Source organism: Podarcis tiliguerta (assembly GCF_965153285.1).
Source record: "Podarcis tiliguerta genome assembly, chromosome: 2".
Taxonomy (NCBI): Eukaryota; Metazoa; Chordata; class Lepidosauria; order Squamata; family Lacertidae; genus Podarcis; species Podarcis tiliguerta.
This window is the reverse complement of record NC_139535.1, coordinates 45,577,471-45,591,827: the sequence shown is the minus strand read 5'-3', so window position 1 is coordinate 45,591,827 and position 14,357 is coordinate 45,577,471. Positions and strand designations below refer to the sequence as shown.

Sequence of the window (14,357 nt, the reverse complement as noted above, 5' to 3'; positions counted from 1 at the left end):
TAGGACAGCAAGCCCATATGCCAATTTCTTCCATTGTTTTTCAGCCTTCCTTTCCCTCCTTCTTTTATATTGCTATACTTTTCTGTTTTGCTCACCAATCAATGTTCCTCGCTTCAAAAGAATGTTTTCCCCACAGCTGGTGGTTGCTTTTGTTTTTCAGATTTCCTTATCACTATGAATGTTCTGTTTTATTGTGATGGGCTATACAATTTTTAAGTGGGCATGGAAACAGAGGTCTCTGTTCACTGTTAGCATAGTCACAAAGTTAGGCTGACAAGATAATGAGTGAGTTCACATATAGTTCTAAGCCATGTTTTGTTTAACTCATGGTTTATTGAATAAACCTCAGAACTGTCTCACAGATGATCAAACAAGCCATAGTTTGTTTCTTCAAAGTTACTTTGTTTTCCAGCTGTTCTTGCCTCATGCCTCTGTAGATTTGCAAATACAATGGTACCTCGGGTTACATACACTTCAGGTTACATACGCTTCAGGTTACAGACTCCGCCAACCCAGAAATAGTACCTCAGTTTAAGAACTTTGCTTCAGGATGAGAACAGAAATCGTGCTCCGGCGGCCTGGCGGCAGCAGGAGACCCCATTAGCTAAAGTGGTGCTTCAGGTTAAGAACAGTTTCAGGTTAAGAACGGATCTCTGGAACGAACTAAGTACTTAACCCGAGGTACCACTGTATGTGCAGTGGGGTACCCAAACAGACCATTGTTAACAAGCTTCCTGGGTTGGGATGTAATGCTGAACCATAGTTAAAATAAGCCATGGTTCATGAGCCAACAGGAAACTATGGCTTCACATCATGGTTTATTGCTGGAAACAAACTGTGGTTTGTCTGTCAGACAGGGTTCAGATATTCAAACAAATCACACCTTCACAATATCTCAGTGTTAAGTGTGAACCCAGGTCAATAAATACATAGAATAGAAAGTGTTCTACAACATATAATTATTTGAAAAATATATAGTGTATAGCACAAGTATTATATTCTCTGTTTTTACCACCATAGAATTGCCAAAACCTGCTAGTTTCATTTGACTTTGGTACAAAAAGCAACCTCAAAATTTCAAAGCACAAAGGGAATTGAGGTGGGCCAGATCAGTCTAAAAACATGTTTTGAACAAAAAGAAGTAACGGGAATCATGTTCAAAATATATATAACCTACAACTTCAGAAAGTCTGTTCCTACCATTAGATAAGTGCTTCCTTTCACACCCTCACAATCCGGAAATGTGTGAGCTCGTCAAAAATTAGTGTGAGAATATTCTTGGCATTTTTACCAAACCACACTGTCAGAGGTAACTGAAGTGCTTTTCAGAACATGAACGAACAACTGGCAACTGCAATAATTATGCAGTAATTATCCTATATAATGTAGAGGATAAACTGCTTGCTTGAGATGGATCAGAATTAGACTCCTGAAACCAAAGACAGCAGAAGATTCTAAACAGGAATAGCAAGCATAGTGTGAAGTCATAAATTGACATCATTTAAATCCTAAAGACATGTTTCATATAATCACCCTATATTCAACAACTCAGGAAATGTTTATGAAGAGGGGAATCCTCTTGCCCTTAGGCTTCATGGAACAGTTTTTGTTCACCAGTATCATTTGAATAATTAAATAAGATGGCCATTGGAATATGGGCACTTGCACAAAAGAGTCTGTACAAATCAGATTCAGAATTACTGACTCCTATTATGGATTGTTGAAAATGAGAAAAGCAGGAAATACTGTAAGAATTTGTAAGTCTGTTCAGTTCTGGCTCCAATGTTGCAGTGGAGTAATGACCTTCCCCAAGATATCTTGCACGTTCAGATAAACAGAAGCAAAAACTGATAGTGAAAGGGGAAGCATCATTCTTTGCACTGATGTTGGATGAACATGTTGAGGCAGCCCAAGTGGTCAGTGTGCCTACTTTCTTTCTCAAACACATTGTATTTTAATTCCAAGCATACTTTCAGCTGTTGCCTTTCTATACAATAGTGGAAAACATGGCTCATAGCAAAATTACAACGTATTGTTACAAGGTTTTGGCGTTTCCATTTTTATTTTCTTCTTTGTTTTATTTGAGTCAAACCCTTGGAATAAGTTCCAGATCTACTTATTACATTCCTACTCCACCCTTTCTGTAAAGTGATGAGGTTGACACCAAGAAAATCCACATATAATTAACAAGAAAACAATGTAACAATAAAACCAAAGAATGAATATATACAAAAAATCTGCAGCTAATTAAAAATAAAAATCCGATTAGAAACACATATTAAAAGAAAGAAAAGCAGGGGGAGGGGAATCAGCCCTGTAGACCAGCATGGTTCTTACGTTCTACGTCTTCTTGCCTATGTGTCTTCTGGAGTTCCCCAGAGGGATCTGGCTAGGCACTTTGGGAAACAGGATGCAGGGATGGGTGGCTTTTGGGGTGTGTGGTGTGATAGGATTGGGGAAGGGCACAGGCCAGGATGGAGAGGCTGCATGGATTCTGTAGGGAGAAGCAGGATGGTTTAAAAAAGATAGAGGGATGTGTATAGCAGAGAGAAGAATTATGTGCAAGAAGCAGCATACAGGCAACTCCTAATCTTCCCACCCTGACTCACCTCCATGTCCAAACACCCCGTGAGCACCCTACAAGCTACAGACTGGCCCTTTCCATTGGGTGTACAACCCCGTCCAGAAGAGGTCACCCAGGTCTCAAGACTTGCAACACATAACACCTCTTGGAGGTTTAAAAGCAGAGGCGGGATGGCCAACTGCCGTGGATGCTTTTGTTGAGATTCCTGCAGTTGGGCTAGATGACCCTTCCAACTCTACAATTCTATGATTCTATTAAATGCATTGTGTGCCCGAAACATTATTTCATAATGTTGTATTGCTGGTCAAGTTGCTGAAAAAGACAACAGCTCTTTCTGGCAATAAGATGGAGCAGGGTTTGAAATGATTAATGCAACCTGGGCACATTTCGTCGAATGATGAATACTGATGTGGTGAATTCAGTATTCTTAAGGTAAATAAATAGATAAATGACTCATGCAAACTGCTTGAAGAAGTAGTTCAACATTTATGGCGAATCGGAGGAAGCAGTTGTGCAGTTAACTCCTCCTTCTGCTGTCTGTGGTGAGACTGTGACACCTAAAGGAGGCTGGCTTTTCTTGTAGCTGAGTTGCAGATGTTGTGAGCTCCAGGAGCTCTTGTTTGGAATTCATAGTCCGCACGGACAACCCTCGTCTCCTTGTTTCTCCTTGTTTTGAGCTGCTCTGGGAACACATTGTGACACTGTTGTTTCATTTCAAGGGCTGTAGTTACTTTCCTTTCCCATTAGTGCAGGAACTCATATCAAATATATTTATAAACACAAAGTATGGTTGCTAAACCTCTCCCAGTAAGATTCTGAATAGACTCAAGAAAAATGATTAGTTTTCACGGTGGAAAACATCATTTTTGGGGTGAGCCCATTACAGTTGTGGTATGGGAAGTGGGGCACTATTCCTGGGTCGTGGCAGATGCTTTCACATCTTTGCTACTGCATTTCTCTATTTAATACCTTTCCTGTTGAGCTCCAGTGCAGCAGTGGCACCCCACCTCACACACTGCAATAATCCCTTTCTAGGACTGGAGTTCACTGTGCTCTCAGTGATGCCACTGGGAGAATTATTACCGTATTGATTTCATTTCAACAGTTAATATGCAGCTTAATTCCATACTCTATAAGCAGTATACAGTAAGTTTGCAAAAGATGCAATAGAGATAAAATCAGTTAAAATAAACCATAAAAACTTACCTGAGGTGCCTTTTGAAATACAAAGGTCTCCACCAAGTGGCAGAATTTCAACTAAGAGGTGGTCTATCTTAACTCAGCCAGGAAGAAGTTCCTCAGCACTGCACCCATAATATTGAATGCATGGTTCCTGGTGGATATGAGTTGCATGTCTGTGCCATGGGGGTGGGGTGGCTATTAATAGGGAACTTAAGGTATCCTGGAACCCAAGTTGTTAAGGCCTTTGTTGTCAATTAATATAAGAACGATGGGCCTGAGGGACTCCTCCTATATTTTCTTCCATCATAACAGTATTGGGGACAAGGACTATGTTCGTGAGGGGTGTACACAGTTGAGGTCAGGGCCCCAGGAAATCATGGGGAAATGGCTGGTCAGATTCCCAGATTCTCTACATTTTCTGTGCCTCCTGGTGTCCCTAGGGCCTTCTAGTTCATGTCTGTTGCAGCATTTAGGGCCTAGTGAAGGTCTAGTTGTGAGGAGTTGCTGCCATCTTGTTTGTTTGGATCACGGACTCATGCCAGAATTGCCAAACTGAGACCATTTTGACTGTCAAATTCAGATTCCAAAGGGATCAAAATACAGTATGTTCACCCCTCCCCCACCTGAAGTTTAATGCCTCATCTGAAGTTTAATTTGAAATTTAATGTGTATCAACTTGGGAAACTGCTTCAAATTGATACACACACACACACACACACACAGGCAGCCTTCCAGGGCAAAAGCCTTCACACACAAGGCAGTTTCCACAAAGTAAAATACAATATACAAAAGCAAAATTACAGACACCATAAATACATTCCATGATCAAATATAGAAAGTTAAATCTGAAGAAGAAAGAACTGTGTATTTGTCTGCCAACTATTATTCTTTTAAAAACCAAGGCTTCTAAAATAAATAAATAAATAAATAAATAAATACCAAATGTTTTCAAAATATTGCTTTTTATTTTACTATGTGTATATTTTATGAATAGATAAAAAGGCTACTTTCTTGTTTCTTTTTTTTAAGGGGTAGAGAGGGGAGGCAAAAGACAGAGAAATGAAAAACATGCATCTTGGAGTTGGGTGTCTATAGCGCTTGGACGATATTATGATTAATTTTATATGTAGCTTTCCAGATGTTGGAATTTTATCCCATTTTAAAACTATCTCTAATGTCTAACAGGATATGTGCAGAGTATAGCCTTTAACAAAGTTCTCTTTCATAAACCTAGGCTCTAGTTGCAAAACAGAATCCAGGGAAATATTTCTGACCAGGAGCTGAGTGAGCAGAAATTCCAAAGGGGGGAAACGCACGAGAGAGAAAGAACGAACCCAATAAAAGGCTGGATTTTTGCCGCACTTGTTTTGGAAGATTATGGATAGGCACCGAGTGCTACATTTCTGCTCGCTGAACACAGCCCTCTTGGTGCTTATTTGGATTGGCATCTCCAAAGCTCAGAAGGATTGCACAGGTGTGGAGTGTAAGCAGCTGGAAAATTGCATTGAGGAAGTGCTTGAGCCGGACGAGTGCTGCGCCTCTTGTCTCCAGCATGGCTGCACCTGTGAAGGCTATCAGTACTATGACTGTGTGAATGTCGGTTTTATCAACGGCAAGGTCCCCGAAGGGCAGTCTTACTATGTCGACTTTGGAAGCACAGAATGCTCCTGTCCCAAAGGGGGCGGCAAAATCAGCTGCCAGTTTATGCTCTGCCCAGACCTTCCACCCAACTGCATCGATGCCGTGCTGCCCGCGGACGGGTGCCCTCAGTGCGGGAGAATCGGCTGCCTCCATGAAGAGCAGAAATACGCAGCAGGACACACGTTCCACATGCCTCCGTGCAAGGTTTGCCACTGCCCCAATTCTGGAGGGGATCTCATGTGCTACATGCTCCCAGACTGTAATGAATCCACTTTAAACCCTCATAGCCCATCCGATACCGGGGACACCGAACCAGAACGGCACTATGATGATTCCTATAGTTATGACCAGGAGGCACCAGAAGGAGACACCACTCAGGTAGAGCCACCTAAGAAGTTCTACAGTTATTCGGCTCATACAGAGCAAGAGAGCATGGGCCAAGAGCAAAGTGAGGATTATGATTACCTTGCAAGCAGCAGTGTTACTCCTCCGTCATTAACTCACCCTGCTTCAACGACAGAAGCTCTGCCACCCACGACCACAGTTGCTCGTGTTCTGCACTACCCTGAAACTAGTCGCGCCACTGAAAAGAGTGAGGAAAGGATTTCTACGACAAGCACGGTATCAACCCCCAAAGCACGGCAAAGGCATCATCGAACAACCATTGCTAACAGCGTTAGGAAGGAACAAGCTGCGGTTACAACTGAGAGGCCCAGAAATATGGCAGATGTGGAGAGGAGAAAGCCAGCCAACAGGGAGAGGAATGAGCAAGAAGAAAATGCCCGCTTCAAAATCAAGCTAAACATGAAGAAAGACAACAAACAGAAAGAAAACAGGTTGTTGGTCCTACAAGAGTCCAATATGACTCAATCGCATGGGCTAAACTCTTTGCAGGAGAAAAATGAGGAAATTAAGTTCCCCAAGGTCAAGTTCAATCCAACACAACCATCTCCCATTGCACTGAAAGAAGACAACAATAGGATATCCTTAAAACAGCCTCAGACTCTTTATCATTACACATCTGAAGAGGACATAGATCCCAACTCTGTTCAGACTTCCCCCAAGTTATCAGAAGGTAAGATTTTGTATTCAAAACCAGGGACATTTGGTCCCTGGGCATGATGTACAGTAAACCATGGCTTATGTCTTACCCTAGAGGTGGCTAGTATGTGGCCCTCCAGAGGTTGGAGGTTTGACTACAAGTCCCATCTACCCTTGACCACTGCTTATGCTCCCATCAGTCCCAGATGGGAGTTGGAGCCACCAACATCTGTAGGGCCATAGGTTAGCCATACTGTTGTATGGAATCTGGCCAGTGCTATCTATAGTTATGCATCTTCATTAGAAATGTTCAGTCTGAGAAACTATTCACCTGGTTATAAATATCTGGTCAAAATGCTAAATGATGACCTTTTTAAAATAATGTTGCTAGTAAACCTAGTGACAAGCACAATGCTTATAGAAAGTTAAGTCAATCTCCACATACTGTTGAATTTGGAACATACTATCTGTTGTGACAGTTCTATGCATTATGGGATATCCTCTCAATATATAACACAATTGTCTAATGAACTGTGTAGAGGGAGTATCTATCTGACAGATATGCAGATCTGTTCATGAGCTGTTTGTTAATTAATGTTTGCTAAATGGTTACAATTCTAAGCGGTTACAATGTTTTGTGATTAGCCTCTACAGTGTGTCAATCAAAATGACCATTTGCCGTAGTGCCTTACCATAGTACACACAAAACTCCCTGTTATCTGTAGCATCTAGCCATGAGCTGGTGGGTATTTCCTTTTGTTAGCGATATGAAGTGTGGCAAAGTAGAAAAGAGGTAAAGGTTCCCTTATTACTACATGACTGTGCACTGATGACAATCTGTTACTGATATGGCTGTAGGTAACCTCCACCCAGAGGGACGCGGGTGGTGATGCGGGTAAAAGCCTCAGCGCCTAGGGCTTGCCAATCGAAAGGTCAGCGGTTCGAATCCCCGTGGCGGGGTGCGCTCCCGTTGCTCGGTCCCAGCGCCTGCCAACCTAGCAGTTCGAAAGCACCTCCGGGTGCAAGTAGATAAATAGGGACCACTTACTGGCGGGAAGGTAAACGGCGTTTCCATGTGCTGCGCTGGCTCGCCAGATGCAGCTTTGTCACGCTGGCCACGTGACCCGGAAGTGTCTCCGGACAGCGCTGGCCCCCGGCCTCTTAAGTGAGATGGGCGCACAACCCTAGAGTCTGTCAAGACTGGCCCGTATGGGCAGGGGTACCTTTACCTTTTTTATCATCTTATTAGGACACGTTACTAAAAAAAATAAAACCAGCGACAGAACCCTCTAGAATACTTTGTGGAACTGCAAAAATAATTTATCAGTGGTAATCCACGGTCATCTAATTTTCCTTAGAGTAGTGAAAGCTGAGGCCACTGATGTGAATAGTGACCAAGATGTGACACAGTTCAGGTTCATTTTCTGTCAGACTTTATGTCACCTTTATCATGTCATTAACGTATTTCTTAATAAGCACACTACCATGTTTATTTGTACCCACATTTAATATCTGAAAAACGTCCAGGAAGCCCTGATTATTTTGGAGGCTTGACTTTGCGTTGCATTTCTTCACAGTAACAATAAGCCATAAAGTGATCCCTTCCTGTTCCCACTCTGATAAGATGAGAACTGAGATCAGATCACAATGGCTCTTGTCCAAAATAAACCATATCCATGATCTAAAGATTGGGACGTCTGCCTCTCCCTTTCCTGCCAATCTGAGAGTCCCCATGCTTGTGTTTCTCATTTGTTTTGTTGCCAATGCTGACTTAATCAGTCACAATTGCCACCCTAATCAGACGGAGACCTTATTCCAAACTGTGGTAAAATAATATCCTGAACTAGGTCAAATAGCCTAGTGCCAAAAAGATAAAATGCATTCATTTGTACAGTAAATGGGCTGTATTTCTGGCTGGTGTTAAAGTTGGGAAGTTGCCACTTAATGACTTACTGGAAATCAACACACGCAAATAAAGGAAAGTAAAGATTCAGGTTTGTATCCAACTAAGGTTGGAACTAGATATAGTTTGGAACATAGTATTGCCACCAAACCAGCAGCCTTGTTTGTCCTGTACTTCTCATTCCCCTCAAGAACCTGTGCTATTATAAAAGACATGATGGCATGCCACAACACTGTGAGTGTCCCTACCCCTGCAAGCAGCATCCAATGTAGCATGAAGGGATGGAGTATAGCATGATGACATCATGTCAGACATTACTTTGATGTTTCCAGGGGAGGTGAGGAGCAGGAGGAGACACGGAGAAGGAAATCATCAGGGCTGAGGCATAGTTGGCCACTGAGTAGAGGTCAGGAACCAAGAGTCAAGCAGAAGATCAGAGCTGAGAATTCAGAGCAGTAGAACAAGTTGAGAGTCAGAACTAGACAGGCATAATATAGACTACTGTTGTCTACACAAAGCCCCAGGCTAAACAGGAAGTCTCTATAGCATGGGTAGGCAAACTAAGGCCCGGGGGCCGGATCTGGCCCAATCGCCTTCTAAATTTGGCCTGCGGGCGGTCTGGGAATCAGCATGTTTTTACATGAGTAGAATGTGTCCTTTTATTTAAAATGCATCTCTGGGTTATTTGTGGGGCATAGGAATTTGTTCATCCCCCCCCAAATATATAGTCCGGCCCCCCACAAGGTCTGAGGGACAGTGGACCAGCCCCCTGCTGAAAAAGTTTGCTGACCCCTGCTTTATAGCCTCTTCCTGGCAAAGAAATCAGTGGCAAGCCTGTTACTCCAGCACCTTGAGATGCTTCCTCCTTGGCTAGGTGTAGCCAACCTGCTGCCCTTCAGATGTTTTGTTGGTCTGCAACTCTCATCAACCTCAGCCAACATGGTCAAGGATGATGGGAGCTGTACTCCATGGACAACTGGAGGGCACCAAATTGGCTACTCCTGTTCCAGGGAAACACTCTCTGGTCTGTAACCCTTCTGGCTCACCACACAGGGCAGCTGTGTATAGAACTGCATGTCAGCATCTGACTTAATTTTGGGGGTAATTTTGTTTAGTCTTTACCATGAAAACTTCTGCTACAGCACTGTTTCATCATCAGCATGTTAAAAAGGTGTTTCTTTCATACGCACAGTATGTATATACTCAATCTTAAGCAACACTGCCATGTGATGAACAGTGTAAAGCCCTCCCTGCTGCCACAGAGCCCCCCAAGTGAAGCAGCCTGCCTACAGTCACCTATAGCAAAGTGTGCAAGGGGCCTGGTTCATGTTATTCTTGACCCTCAAAAATGTGGGGGGATTTATGTGAACTAGGCCTCTGCCTGATGGGTATCTCATAGAGTCTGCAACCCGCGGCTCCGGAGCCACATGTGGCTCTTTTACACCTTTGCCGCGGCTCTGGGGCGGATAGTAGTGAGGGGAGGAGGCGCATTGGGCGCCCCGACACTCCCCACTGTGGCGGGCGCTGTACTGGCTGTGACATTGCATGGGGGCGGTGCATGCGTTAGTCACGCACCGTCCCGACGTCACCTTCCCGCCCGCTGTCAGATCGGACATTAAGGTAAGAAACAATATATGCAGTGTTATATTTGTTTTAAATGTTGCAATGGTTTTGCGGCTCCCAGTTTTTTTTATTCGGAAACGGGTCCAAGTGGCTCTTTTTGTCTTAAAGGTTGCAGACCCCTGTCATAGAGGGTCTCATAGACGTTCATGGTGGGTGTAAGATACACACATGGCTTTTCCACTTAGACATAGTAGTGGAGTGACTGCATTAACCAAGGTAAACACATGGTTATTTTTCTGGATAGCATGAAAGGAAAACAGCAAATGTAGTTGGGTATAAAGTGTTAGCAAATCTCAGTGAATCTGAAGTTCACCGAGAAATATAAATTGGTACATTAGGAAGAAATGGATGCACTTTCTGGCACTGAAAACATCCATTACCACTCTCACATTTACAGGATCTTGAAATAGCTCTGAGCGCTAGAACTAAGTCATTCAACTCTTTCAGTTTCCTCCATTATATTACAATCATGGCTCCAAGGTAGCCGCGATGACTAATTTTGGCATCATTTGAAAAGTATCTGGTGATGTTTTGTGGATATTACTTTTGCTGACACAGACTGGATAGGTTTTGTGACAGCACCAGCAAATTTTCTAAACCATAGACTTGAACCATATGTTTTTTAAGAGGAAGGCGGAGGTTGCCAGTGCCTCAGAAAGTGGGAGTTCTGTAAGTCCCACCTAACCTATCAAGCTATCATGCTTTCTGTCAGTTCTATACACTCAAACTTAGTCATAAAGCTATCCTTCATCTGTATTCTACTTACATGGGTCTTGCCAGCCATGATAGCTAAATAGAATATTGAAAACACAACAGTGGAGGACCATCACCCCATTTTAAAGTTTTGTAAACGAAGGTAGGAGGACAAAAGCTTGTGGTAGAACATCAGCCTTGCTTACAGAAGGCTCCAGGTTCAAATCCTGGGGCTAGGAATGTCCCCTGTCTGAAATCCTTGGAATTTCGGATTGGAATAGATAATATTGAGCTAGATGGACTGGTGGTTAGAATCATAGAACTGTAGAGTTTGAAGGGACACTGAGGGTCATCTAGTCCAATCCCCTGGAATGAAGGAATCCTACTCACAGCCTTCCCTGGTTGGGCTTGAACCACCAGCCTTCTGGCTACCAGCCAGATGCACAAGCCAATTGTGCCACCTGAGGCCTAGATATAAGGCAGCTTTCTTTATTCCTATACGTTTGGCTGACCTACAGTGTACTGTGTGGAGACAAGTGTAGGGCTGCCATACATCCAGAATTTCCCAGACATATCAGGATTCGCCCATTGAAAATAGTGTAGAGGCGGAATTTTCAGAATTCAGTGGGGGTTTTTGGTTGTTTTTTAAAAATCTCAACTTTTTGAAATATGGCAACACTTCTTCAAAACCATGGAATACAGGATCCAGGTTTGGCCTTTAGCCAGAGAACACCAGTTATATTTGAACACCAGCACTTTGAACCATGCTTAGTAGTGAACCAGCAGCCAGCAAAACTGGTGAGATATGCTCTCACCATCCCATTCCAGTTAAAATTGTATCAACAGCAGCAATCTTGAAAATTCTGGGCAATCTTCAAAGGCAGCCCCATACCGTAGTCTAAATGGGCCACTAGCAGAGCATGGATAGCTATGGCTAGACTTTGTATGTAACCCTTCTTACTCAGATAGACATGAAACGAGTGCAGCAGCTGCAAAAGACCGATGATCAGAGCTGCACAAATGACAGGAATCAAGGCATTTGTTTTCCATTTTGAAAATAGGTGATATTTACACACTTTTAAAACAAGCAGATTGCAAAGGATCTAAAAAAGCATCTCATAATTAGGAATGTCTTCTGTCATTGTTGGGAGTGGGACCAAATTACTGCCTGGTAATGATAGTCACTTTAATTGGGGGTAGTAGTGACTCATATGAGTACATCCATATGTGTTTCATGATTAAACACACATGTTGAGGGTTTTTGCCTTGGTAACTCCTTGAGCTAGTATGAGCGGAGAGTTTGAAAGAAAATTGACAAGCTGGGAATGGGGGGGAAATGGGATTGTTAAGACCACATCTAATGCAAAAGTTAGTGCAGATGCTGGAATTGCCTTCCAGTGCCTTCCAGAAACCCACAGTTACTCACCGACAAAAAGCAATGAAATAATTGTTTTAAAGAGGGCAGTTGTTAAGCTCTCTCTTTCTCTCTGTTGGTTTAAGCAAGGTGAAATTAATTAGCCACTTCTAAATTAATGGTTTCTAAAGTCAGTGAAAAAGGTAGTCTGTTTAATAATTCTGATGACAATACAACCATGCAGGGGGCTTTGAAATTTCTCAGGTTCACAGACGTTTAATGGGTGAATACATTTTTCAGCTCAAAGGTTTGCGATGGAAATGTATTAGCAACCACAGTGTGGTGTGGTCATTAGTGTCAGAGAAGGTTCTGAGAAATCAGGGGTCATATCCCCACTCAGACAAGAAGTTCACTGGGTGACCTAGGGCCAGTCACTGGACTCCGCTAGATTGGTAAAGAAAAAGCATTTTATATGTGTTGTATATGCGATACAACACTGTGACACCAGATAGCGCTGTGGAGTCCCATCTTTCTCTACCGGATTTCCCTGTATGAGTTTACAATGCTTTTAACTGAATTGCTTCGTTGACATGTCTGGATCCACCCACTGTCTCTCAGCCTAAACTATCTCACAGGGTTGTTGTGAAAGTAAAATGGAGGTTGGAGTGGGGCAGGTGAGAGAGAAGGACGCCTGCCACCTTGGAGAAAAGGTAGGATGTATGAATGTAAATATAAATTTAAATCACCTAATAACTGAACTTCTGTTAAATCTTATGAATATCATGAGTATAATCTGTATCAGTATGGGATAGTTCAATCGGTAGAGTCTGAGATTCTTAAGAGGATCACATATTTGAGCCCCACATTGGGCAAAAGACTCTTGTATTGTGGGGGTTGGACTAGATGACCCTGCTGGTCCCTTCCTGCTTTTGATTCTATGAGAGGACATCAGGATCTGCCATTTGCCCTAGCTGCAGTTCTGTGCAACCCAGTATGATTTGTCATGTATACATCAAGTTGTGTTGGTTATGCATATACAGTATACCACTTTTAAGGGTTATTTAATGGAGTACGACTTGCTTTTGAGTAGACATGGCTAGGATTGCCCTTGGCAGAGTTTTAAATGTTGCATGGCTGGTCTCTGCACACACTTATCTGTCTCTGTAATTTTATTCTTGTTTATAGAGCTTGAAAAATCCATGCATGTATTGAAAGTTTACAGAAGAGCTAATCTACATAAATATATAAAGATAAGCTTTATAAGTATGCATGCATGAGGAGACTCTTTTCACAGCAGAAACTTTGCAAAGGTTCAAACAGATGATTATATTTCTCCTAAAGTGGGAAGCAATGCTGATCTTTCTGTTCTTATTATTAAGTTTCCTGGCAAATAATGATAATAATAATTCAGATGTGGTTGATTCCTTCATGCCTTTGGTTGAACATCTGGCTTTACTACTTAAGTTTTCGGTTTTTTTAATGTCTCCGCTTGGTATTCAGTTTTCATCTTCTGAATCATGTGAGCTTTTAACCTGTAGAGTGTCACACCATAACATAATGTAGCTTGGGTTTCCCCTCCCTCTTTTTGTTTCCTCAATTTCCATTTTTCTTTTAATTTGGTATTTTAGTATGGTAAAAGCACACTGTATTATCTCTTTGGAAAGAATAACACTGATGGGCACGGAATAAGTTAAGAGATAATGATTGAAGTAACACTCAGAAAAGGCAAACACAATGCAAACTTTGAAGCAATGCAGGAAGCTAATCACCGAAACCAGTGAATGCAAATTGCCCTTTGTTTGTTCAGGTGGGCTGATCTGAGACAATAGAGACAAATCAAAGCAAGAAGTTCTGAAGATAATGGGGATGATCTGCATTCCAGCGAAGTCAGTGGCAAAGCTGCCATTGATGGATGACACCCAATGGAATCAGTGCCAACGCTTGTAGCAAGGACTGGCGAAAGAACCTGGTGACCACCTGCCACATCCTAGCCAAAGGATGGCCCCTTTGCCCTTGGAAAAAGGAGCCCTGGAGGTTGCCTATTACTGAGTCAAATCAGTGGTCCATCTAGTGCAGTATTATCAATACAGTATGACTGACAATAGTTCTCCAGGGTTTGGGGCTGGGATTGAACTAGGGACCATCTGATTGCAAAGTGGATGCTCTGTCCCTGAGCTACAACTCTTCCCTTAGGCCAGGTACCAGCGATGAAAGGAAATGCAAGTTCTCAACATAAAACTCATGTTTTATGTCACACTCACACATTAGCCAAAGATAACATCCTGCCCCACCAAAACCCATAGATGACAAAAAGTACCAAAGGTTGTTTTCCATAA

General features: G+C 42.6%; 1 protein-coding gene across 1 annotated transcript in view; it reads left to right on the top strand.

Annotated features, from left to right (window-relative positions):
- The window catches only part of FBLN2 (fibulin 2), a 122,014-nt gene that overhangs the window by 14,905 nt on the left and 92,752 nt on the right, over window positions 1-14,357 (top strand). The window contains 3 exon segments of the mRNA XM_083420707.1: window positions 5,001-5,036; window positions 5,039-5,108; window positions 5,110-6,482. Of these exon segments, the coding sequence (XP_083276833.1) occupies window positions 5,001-5,036; window positions 5,039-5,108; window positions 5,110-6,482 (1,479 nt within the window).